Genomic DNA, 10,944 nt, shown 5'->3' on the forward strand with positions numbered 1-10,944 from the left:
CATGAGTAAATGACCCTGCTTCATTTTCATTGCTCTTTCATCTTCATAGAGTAAAAACAAAATAGATTATTCTTGTGTTATCCGTCTTCTGCGTGTTATCATCACCCTATTCTGCTTCAGGTTTGTACTGTTGTACTGGCCCTTGCAGAAGCTGTGTGAACACACTGTCACATCACTCACACTGTCACATCCTAACCAATGCCACATCTCACACAAAAGCCACATCCCACAAAACTATCATATAATACACATAGACACATCCTACACAGGACCATTTTTCCATTGCAACTCCTCAGCTTGACATCAGAAATTCCAAAAACAAGCCAGAGACATTTTCTACAGCAAACTGACCCATGCTGACAGTATATTCCAAGGCATTTTTAGTAATTTTCGTAAGTATTTTTAGTAAGTTTGCCCCAAGCCCAGGAGAGTCAAATGTAAGTAGGAGTGTTTTTCCTGTGTAAAAGAGGATAGCCAGGAAGTGTCTTTTTCAATGATCTCAAGCAAGATAGGACTTTTTCACGTATACTTGGTAGTTCATGTGTGAAAACATACCTTCATCTCCTGTTCTTTGCAACAGTTATCATCAACAGCATTTAGTGCAGTATGTTTGTGTCATTCCTATTTTGGAGAGAAGACAGTAACACACAAGCAAGGGGATTTCTTCCTTCCTCATGAACTAGAAAGCAAACATGGTGAACTGCTTTGCTTGTTTATTTACAAACAAGCACAAGATAGTGTTTCTCAATCCTACTCCTGGAGCCCCCCTGTCCTGCATATCTTCTATCTATCCTTGTGATTAACATGCTCTTGATTAAATCAGGTGTGCTCAGCTAATCAAAAGTGCCACTGATGAGTTCAGTCAGGTAGGTAGACCAGGGAAAGATGGAAAACGTGCAGAGCAGGGGGGCTCCAGGAGCAGGATTGAGAATCAGTACTCTAAAGATATTCATGATTCAGCAGTACCCAAGTGGCAGGCAAGACTGGATGAGATGAAATGCAGGCCCGCAGTGCTGGCTTGCCTTAGGGCTATTTCTGCTCTTCATGATGTTGTGGTCAGACTGTGGTCTTTCCCCTACATTGTGGCCCAGAGGGATACCAGAGAACCCAATTAAACATTAAACACTGAGGGTCTATCAGCTCTTGACATGGCTGTGGATGAGGGGGCTGGATTAAGCCTAAGGGACATGGTGCCTAAACCCAGGCCAAAGTACAGTACCTTGGCATTTAACCTCAGATGAGCAAATATGCCATTCAGAAAGCGAGAGGTGTACAATGAAAGCATTGCAATTCACCCTGAATACGAGGCTCTCCTGTGCACATAAACAACCACACGATAAGCCTTTCTGATTACATGAGGGGTCACACTGACAGGATAGAGACATTTGTTGAGATGTCAGTCACATGGCACTGAGTTACACAGTGATTCAGTGTTTCTGGTCCTGTCTTTCAGCACATCAATACAGGGTCTAAACCCAGCATGCTTACGAATCCAGTACACCTAGAGAGGCTCAGGTAGCCAACTGTACACAGCAGATAGAGCAGTGAAAGAAAAGGCTCTCGCACAAACTGCATGATTACAGCTGATTTTTCATACAATACGTGTGTAAATACAAGTGTCTCCTCTTGGAGTAAGCTTAGCTCTGATCAAGTACCTGTTACAAAATGGAGGCACGCAGTTTGTTGGGTGAAGTAATTTCCAGCAGTATTAAAATCATCACCAATTATGGTTAAGAAAGCGGCATGTTCCTGCAACTCGTGGCCCTTGTGCATGCTGCGGTGGGGTGGGGCTTAGGCAGGGTAGGGTGGTGGCAACGTGGGGCATCCGTCAAGATGTCCAGGACTGCATGCTGCGCAGCATGTCCTCGAAGTGCTCCAGGGATGGTGCCTGGGCATAGGGCAGGCTGTCTGTCAGGCGGCTGTACAAGCTGAAAGACTTCAGCTCCAGCCAGATGAAGCCGAAGCGGTCGTCATCAAACAGAACAAACAGACCTGGTGTGCGTTCCGGACTTGTGAAGCCATGGCCTGCGATCAGGCCTGTGCCGTAGAAGCTGCAACAATCGATCAATCAATAAGCCAATCAACCAAATCATTCAAATAACCTATATCAATCAATAGAGGAATCAATGAAATCAACCAGCCTGTAGCCAAATCACCCTGTAGGTTCAGGTTGTTTGTTACACAGTCAATTAACCAAATTAACCAATTAGTTCATCAACCAAGCATTCAACCAAAAAATCTGCCAAATCAATCAATCAACCAAACAATAAAATGTGACTGTGACTCATGCAGTGGGGATATATTGTGTCTGTGACTCAGTGAAAAGGAAGGTGATGTGTCTGTGACTAAGGTAGAGGGGATTGTTGTGTCTATGACTTGGGGTGGTGTTGTGTCTGTGCCTCAGGGACAGAGTAATGGAGTGATACTGTATCTGTGATTCAGGTGGGGGAGTGTTGCATATTTGAGTCAAGGAGAGAGCCTAGGTCTGATAGGGGTGTTGTGTATGGGACTCACCACATCTTACAGGAGCGGGGGTACACTTCATTTCGGGCCATGATGCCCAGGGGCAGGACGAAGGGTTGAGGCTCAGCAGTAGAGCAGGTGGGTGTGGTTTCCGCCATTGACGCAGGTCCCAGCCCCTCCTCGGCCCCCACCCCAGCCCCAGGCCCACCTTCCGCGCCCCGCCGCTCCTGCATCTGCTGCCGCACCTGCTCGTGGACCCCTAGCACCAGTCGGGACAGCTCCTCCATATTCCGCTGAGCCTCCAGCTCCGGCAGCTGCACCGGCTGGCTCAGGTCTATGTCCAGAGTCAACTGTCCTGCCGGAACATTTGGGTCGCCCTAGAGGGCAACACAGAGACATGAAAGCACCAGCTGCCAAACCAGCACATCTTGGAATCTAAGTGATTGATTATTTTACAACTTTGATGCTAGAGCAGTGTTTGTATGGTACTATGCTATCAATCATGTCTGTGACTCAGGAACACTGGTTGTTATTACTTTTGGTTACGTCAATGCCCGTAACTAGCCATTTCCACTAGAAGCAAGTAAGTTCCCTCTCAAACATTTTAGAGGAAAAATCTGAAAGAACTCAAATTCTGTGTTGCCTGTGGTAAATGACAGATAAACATTCAAACAATGTGAGCTCCTGGTCATTGTCAGCAAATGACATGGCTGAGTTTGGCCCAGGCCATAGGACAAGCACTTTTACTGTCTGAGCCCCTTGGGAGACCCCCTGTTGTTTTTGTGGTGGAAAAGTAAATAATTTGTCTTATTGGATAACTGAGGGGAGACCTTATCACTCCAATTGCATCTATCTATTGTGTATTATCTGCCACTAGTGATGAATGAACTGTAATTTTCTAACATTGTACCGCAAAAAAGAGTCTCGACTGCACAGCATTGTTATGGACTACCGGGGCTGAATTTTTGGTAGCCAGAGGACTACCACTTAAACCAATACTTTATCAAACTCTTTTATTATGGTATATTAATCACTTGTTGATTGCATAAATAAATTGTATTAAATGTGCTTTTCTGGAAGGAATAGTTTCATAGTGCATATATCTGTTGTGACAGTACTGTACAGTATTTGCAACTTCCCCATGCCTGATGATCTCAAGAACATATTTGTAAGCACTGTCATTGCAAGTTACTTTTTACCAACTAGTTGACCATGTGGGGGGAATAGAGAAGTTCTGACTCTGTGTGTGGATGAGTGGACCATGTGTAACTTGTGTCGAGCAGGACTCACAGTGAGCTTGGTTCCTTTGGCTCGGGTGCCGTGGAAGCTGAGCATTACAATCTCCAGGCCATGACTGCCATAGGTACCTTTGAAGAGGCCAGGTTGCAGCAGGTCAGAGGGCAGGTGTGGGGGGAGGTAGATACGCCGGTACGTCAGGCAGTTACTGAAATACAGAGTGGAAGGCTTACACACCACATACAGTGGGGAAACATTTCTAAACCATGTTCACCGGGGAAGCAACTTGCACACACCTCAGCTGTTTGGCGTGAGCAATTTACTATGATACAGCTCCGCTACTGGATGGTGCGGGTGATGTACTGTGATAAACCAATTCCTATTTAGCTATTTGGCTAGTGTGGATGATGTGGGATATCCAATCTTATTGGATGATTGTTTGGCGTGGGTGATGGTGTACTATAGTCCCTACTGGATGTTGTGGATGATGTAATACCATAGACATACTCGTATTGGCTGGTGTAGATGAATTTCATGAGGATGAGCTCCTGCATGTGCTCGTGGAAGATGTCCTCCAGTGTCCGGCCCCACTCTTCCTCCAGCCATGTGCGGAACTCCTGGATATATATACACACACACAACACATAAAGCAATATAGTGTTAGGGAACACAGCTGCTCACATTAACAACACAACACTTCCATGCAAAATTCCAGATCCTCTTATTAGAATTATAACATTCACTCTACCTCCATTTAATCTTAATTTATGCAAAGCACCATGCCACAGTAACACAGGTAGACAGGTAACCCAGCTGTGGCAAAGCACCACACAGCATTTTGCAAAGAGATTAATGGGAAGTGGAGTCTATAGTTTGCCCAAAATTTGAAGCTGTAGACTTCATCACCCATAATGCTCTCTGTGGACTGCTGTGTGGTGCTTTGCATGGTAAAGGAAGCCTATTGAGAGATGGCACAGTGCCTCACACCAGTCTGTCTTAGAGTTCCTAAGCACTCACAAAACACACACACACACATCTAGACAAGTAGTTTGGCTTCAATATGGCTTCAGCTAAAAGTACGTACGGTTGTTATGGTCCCCAATTGATCCTTTGCTTACCACATTGTAACAAGCTTACCGTTTTCCTTATTTTGTGTCAGCATCTCCTGACAAGGTAGCATACTTTAATCTGAAACTGCTGCAAGCTTTCTTTGCATGTTGTAATACAATCGCCAGTTTCCACTTGTGTGCAGTGATACTGAGTGTTAAACTATTTTGTGAGAGCACAAACTCTTAGAGAGACAAGTATGTGCAACATTCAACAGATGACAATCACATTGACCCTGAGACTGAGTCCACCTCCTCACCTCCTGGCGGCCCCCTGGCATGCGGTGGTAATCTGTCTGGTTACACTTGGTGGAGAACTCGTCTCTCTTCACTGTCTGTAGAGAGCAAATCCAAGTCTCATTAGGAGCACGAGCAGTACGCTCCACACTGAACACTTACCAGAAGTTCTCATGGAAAACCAACACTGCAAATGCACCTCTTTTACATTTCCTGAGTGTGCCTATTACCTGAATGTCTCCTTTATGGGGGCCCTTGTGACCGTACATGCACTCCACAATCGCCTTGCTGCTCTCCCACATGTGAATGCGGAAAAGGGGGCGTCGCCGCATGGGATCCTCCACACGAGGATCATGGGGAGGCAGGTACATCCAGCCAATGATGAACAAGCCGTCCACCTGGAGAGGGAGCAGAAGACATAAAGAGAAACAGCACAACGCACCCTTACTTTGAAATGAAAACCCACTTTGAAGCAGCTCTGAACTGCTGGAATAAAATAAATCTGAGCTAAGAACAGTAACATGGAGCCTCCAGATTTCTTACTTTGTGACCTGTCTTTAGTTACACACAAACAAAACTAGGGATATTCATGATGGGTGAGCATTGTGCCAGGACATGAAATAATATTATAAAAATATTATTAAAATATTTTATTCAGGATCTATTTTGTAATGTCAGATAGCATACCTGAGTAGAACAATGTGTGTACATCTATATCTCATATATATATATATTACTATAAATACATATAAATTACATATAAATATATTACTGTGCTAGCTACTGTGGGGGTGGTGCTGTCATTGTTCTTACCACCACATTGAGCAGTCCTCCATATGGGCCGATATCTGGCTGCCACAGTCCCAGGATGTGCCGGTACGGGTGGAGCACTGGAATACAGCAGCAAGTAGGTGGAAAAACAAGAGAGCCAATTGTACATCTGCACACAACTCATGCTACCAGCAATTTACTCATTACAATACAGTTATGTCAAACAATGCAAAACCTCCCTCACTCACTGGAAAAGGATGATGATGAGGCTGAAACCTTTATTAAAGTTACAGTGAGTAGCCCCCAAAATATTTTTAGTGTATCATACAGCCAATTGAGGCCTCTGAATGCCCATTTACAAAAATGGAGAGAGCAGATTCAGAGAGGCTTGTGTCACTCATTTAGCCAATCAAAACTTCCCTGTCCCATTTATCCTATTGATGCCTACTGGCCGTCTGCCATGGGCATCATCATATCCTTCACTCCTGTAGATTGAGAGAGTCAGACAGACTGTGTGTGATGTTATACACACTGTTCATTCATTTATCCAGCAACAGGAAAGGAACACCCTGAAGCACTTCTCTATACCATAAGTAACCTACCATCTCACCCTCCGAATCACAGTGATCCGGTCTCTGTACACATGCCAGTGTGAGGAGCAGGTTACTCATTGAGGCAAACATTCAGCACACCCTCCTCTGATCCACTGCAAAGCCTGGAGAAGACGTGGGGCAGGAGTGGAGCAGGAGTGGAGTATGAAGGGATATAATTGAAGAGTAGGAATGGGATATGAGTGGCATATGAGTTATGACTGGAGTAGGACTTGAAATTGTGTGGAGTAGGAATGGGGCATGTGTAGTATGACAGGAGTAGATGTGGAAAAGGAGCAGGGCAACACCAGAGCAGGGCATGAGTGGAGTAGGAGCTGGGCACGACCGGAGCAGAAGCACAGCATGAGTGGAGCAGGACAGGAGAAGGAGTTTGGTGGGAATAGAGTAGGGGTGATGTAGCAGTGTGGCAGTTTTGAAAGTCCAGCAGGAATAAGTGGTGTGTTAAAATCCTTTGTGCCTGATATACATAAAGTGAGTGTGTGTTAAAGTTAAGGTTTCAATTTGCTACATGCAATTCATGTAAGTTAAAGTCATGCCTGTATTTACAGCAGGGGTATACATTCTGATAGTCCATGTGTTCATAATCAGGGAGCAGTTTGATAAAACGGCCCGACTTGATATGAGGGTTGCCACCTAGACAGATACAGGATGTGGAGAGGAGCCACCAAACAAAGCGAAGAAGAGATGCAGGTAAGGGGGAGATGGTGTAAGCACCAGAGAGACAGAAAGGTGGGGACCATCTGGAGTATGCGTGGTGTGAGACAAACTCACGTTTGACATATAGCTCCCGACTGGATATACCTACAACCTCCATCTTACGCAGATCCTCCCTCATACCAAACTCTGCAAGAGAGAGAAGGAGACATGGGGTGAGAACTGTGTGAGAAAGACACAGCATTAGAATTCCATGAGAAAGACACAGTATCAGAACTCAGTGAGAGAGACACATTATTATAACTCTGCGAGAGACAGAGAGAGAGACAAAAGGCAAGAACTCTGAGAAAGACAGAGAATTAGAACTTTGAGAGAGCATGACCTCTGACCCCTCTCCTTGCTCTGAGCTGTAAAAAGCAAACACAATTAATTCTGAAACAAAATGTATTATATATCCCACCAAGATATACCTTGTAACTTATATAATCTTTTTGGAGTGTACAGTACACCTGAGCAGAATCTTTGTAATTGTTTTTGAATGGATCTTGACCTGAGTGGGAGTGATGTGTGTCTGTGTTTAATGTGTTTGCAATGGACTTGTGTTGCATAAAGACAAACCACTCCTGGCATTATAAATTATAGGGTCCAGTTGTCATGTTACAGTATGAACACAGTAACTACTTAGAATAGCCCCAATGCAAGTTTCATTAGAGCCGCTGGTAATAGATACTGTATAATGCCTCACCACTAACCGCTGACTAAGTATAGAAGCCCTGTGCATAAACGAGGAAAACCACCTCTGTATCCAATTTTTACTGTTTTAATTTATCCACACATTTTGGTAACATTCTCTACTAAAGATTCCTATATGAAATAAATAACAAGCTTACAAGCACTGGATAAATATTCATATAATTTTATGCCATTTGACATAGGGTCATAAGGTGTGCCAGATCACCATCCACATATTATTATACATCAAATCCAAACTAAATGAGGACACTGCACACAACATGGCAGTCTATGTCTGTTGGCATAAGCTCATGAAAGTGTTACGTAAGATTTACATAAAGCCTTTATAAACAACATGTAAGACCCTAAACAGAAATTGCTAAGGAAATTTCCAATATGTACGTGACGTCTGTGGAATGTTACTCGTGAAGGACTGAAAGACTTATTCGCGTTGTACATACTGCAGTTCATTGCAGACTCTTGAAAGTGGTAACCAAATTTTCATATGCAGAGAAAGAGCGGTTTTATTCCGCTGACCATGACACAATCGTGCCTGTCACCTAGGGGGTAAGCTTCTTCTCTGCATTCTGTCCTCAAGTGCAAAGGTGTTCTGTTGTGTTGCGTAATGGCACTCCTTCCATAAGCGTTTTCATTTTTAGTTGCTAGAGGACAGCAGCAAACCATCAGACTGTTTTTACAACACATTCCCAGAATTCTTCTCTCGGGACAGTTTTTTTCCGGCACAGTGTTGTGAAGAGTGTGACTACCCCCATCTCTAACCCTACAGCTGTGTTCGCCAAACCCGTATCCACACTAGCTAGCTAGCGAGCTAGCTAGCTCACGTCACTGAACACCAGAAAAACAGCGATATAGGGAGAATAACACAGGCCATAGTTAACCATAAGATACTGACAACTAGCCTGTAATTACAAAAATTTACCTTCTCTGCAGCGTCTTCTCCAGATAGTTTCCATGCTGAGAATTTGCCTGAATTTCTTGCAGACTAACGCCAGGTTCGGTAGCGCAGTACCGGGTAGCAAGGAGAATATATGTACCAGCAGCTCTGGCGGTAGCTGCGACAATGACTGAGGATTCGGGGGGCCGGTGTTGTCGGTCTGTTTGTTCACGTCTGTGTGGACATCCTCAAGAGATGAGGAATCTGTCACCAACGGCCCAGACGCAGCAGTGGCGTTGTCCGGCGGGCAAGGACCACTCTCCGCTTTAATTTTACCCACAATCCGCTCTCCTTCTTCCTCGTCCATGTCCATCTCAGAGTCACTGTCCTGACCCTGCTGGTTCTGTCGCTGTCGCCGCCTGCACCTCCGCGACTGTCCCACTCCGCAGAGCCTGGCGCACACCGCCATCCGTCCTTACCAAAACGGGAACATTACATCACCGCACCGCTTGCTAGTTCGAGTTCAGCCTTATCTGTGTTAGCCGAGCGTGCCTGGGCGGTTACCCCAGACGCAGGCAAGTTGTTACGTCATGTCATATGCTGCGTAGAGAATCTACGCAGCTGCACCACGCTCTCAGAGGAAGTAGGTTGATTCCAGACTTTTTACAATTTTACGTGTAATAGCAGCAATGTCGCCTAGTGTAATGCGTCACCATATAGTTAAGGTTCACGGGCGTCAGTTTGTTTTGAAAAGTGGGGAGACCGACGGGTTCGACGTGTTCACACCTTTTTAAAGTGGTGGGGACAAAATGGGCCACGACAAAAAGTGGTGCGGACGTGTCCCCAGCGTAAATGACGCCTATGTTCACGTTACATTTTTGTGTTTCAACAGTTCAAACCATAAAAACAGACTGCGCTCTGCGAACTCTGTACCTTACGCTTGTGAAGTGGAGCGACTACCTGCTGTGCTCCTTGCAAGCTACAAGACATGGTTAATTCACTGCAGTAGGTAGGGATGTCACGAGAGCCGATACTTCTGTACCAAGTCGATTCCAAAATTCTGAAAACATGACGGTACATTTTTCTACAGTACAGTAGCTACCGGGGACGCAGCTGCAGCGACCGCTCCTCCTCGACTCGACAAAAACAAAAACAGTGAGAGTCGTGCATAGAAGTAGCCTACTTTGCCTTGGAGGCGGGCCATCAGGGATTAATGATAAACTCGCAAAAACCAGTATGCAGACGGTGCCATCGAATTTTTCAGACGAAAGGAGGAAACACAACGCAGCGAAGCACCTCAAAGACAGACATCCACTTATTCAAAGAATTCAAGGTGAGTGAGTTTCAATTCATGTTAACGTTACATTAACAACGTACCCAGCAAAGTGTTATCCTTGTTATCCTTATCTTGAAATACAGGTTACCATTGTTTTTGTTTGAGACAGATGGCATATTGCTGTGTAGCCAACTATGTTCCATACGACGCTTGCAATGGCTAAACGCTAAAGGCTACCGTGTTTAGGCTAACGTAATGTAACCATTGCTAGTAGGCTACCGTCCTTACTGTTCAGTCTGTGTCATCCGTCATCGAAATATAACGTTAGCGTTTTAAATAAATATTTCCGGACTAATGATCTGTCACCATGTCAGTAAATTTAAACTACTGCTTTGCACTCTGAGTATATAGAGGTGTGTGTGTGTGTGTGTGTGTTGGTACATTGTGTGTGCAGCCTTTGAGCTATACCTGATAACTGAAATCTCATAATTTTCCAGTATCAGCCAGAGGAGGATGTCGACCAGGAGAGGCAAGAGCAAAGTCAACAAACACATACACAGCCAACCATATCAGAAGCTTTTCGGAGACACTTTATTATATTATATTATATAGGTCTATTTATTATTTCCATATTTTTTCATGTCTTGGCCAGGTACTGCAATTGAAATGCTGTGCCATCATAAAAAGTTGATTGTTTGTATTTAAGCACAGTATTGTTTGTTTTAAATACTTGAAGGCTACACGCCGCTGTTCTTTTCTGTAATGTTAATAGTTGTTTTTTTTATTTATTACTTGAAGGCTACATGCCACTGTTTTCTGTAATGTTCAAATGATTTTAATGAAAGAGTGTATGTTGAAGTACATGGGATTTATTTTTTTGTTTTTTGTTTTTTACCGTGGTATCAAATTGGGGATCGAGAATCGTGGAATTTCACTGGTATTGGTATCGACTACTAATTTTCT

The 10,944-nt window shown here is 44.3% G+C and overlaps 1 protein-coding gene and 1 long non-coding RNA gene across 4 annotated transcripts; one reads left to right on the forward strand and one right to left on the reverse strand.

Moving 5' to 3' along the window:
* Window positions 1-875: 875 nt before the first annotated feature.
* Window positions 876-9,290, reverse strand: fbxo31 (F-box protein 31). Of its 3 annotated transcripts, XM_036535664.1 has the most exons (10): window positions 8,751-9,290; window positions 7,196-7,267; window positions 6,971-7,057; window positions 5,856-5,932; window positions 5,273-5,440; window positions 5,066-5,140; window positions 4,207-4,316; window positions 3,754-3,907; window positions 2,515-2,840; window positions 876-2,051 (listed from the first exon to the last, which is right to left on the reverse strand). In XM_036535664.1, the coding sequence occupies exons 1-10, from the start codon at window positions 9,172-9,174 to the stop codon at window positions 1,829-1,831; spliced, it is 1,716 nt and encodes a 571-aa protein (XP_036391557.1). In that variant the 5' UTR covers window positions 9,175-9,290; the 3' UTR covers window positions 876-1,828. The 3 variants fall into 3 exon arrangements, with proteins under 3 accessions (XP_036391557.1, XP_036391555.1, XP_036391556.1); XM_036535662.1 differs by lacking the exon at window positions 6,971-7,057 and having other exon boundaries at window positions 8,751-9,287; XM_036535663.1 differs by lacking the exons at window positions 7,196-7,267; window positions 8,751-9,290 and having other exon boundaries at window positions 6,416-7,170.
* Window positions 9,291-9,564: 274 nt separating this feature from the next.
* Window positions 9,565-10,572, forward strand: LOC118782347. Its single transcript, XR_005005132.1, has 3 exons — window positions 9,565-9,714; window positions 9,796-10,038; window positions 10,479-10,572. It is a non-coding gene; the product is annotated as an uncharacterized LOC118782347 (long non-coding RNA).
* Window positions 10,573-10,944: the final 372 nt, after the last annotated feature.

Source organism: Megalops cyprinoides, chromosome 8, assembly GCF_013368585.1.
Source record: "Megalops cyprinoides isolate fMegCyp1 chromosome 8, fMegCyp1.pri, whole genome shotgun sequence".
In the NCBI taxonomy this organism is placed as follows: Eukaryota; Metazoa; Chordata; class Actinopteri; order Elopiformes; family Megalopidae; genus Megalops; species Megalops cyprinoides.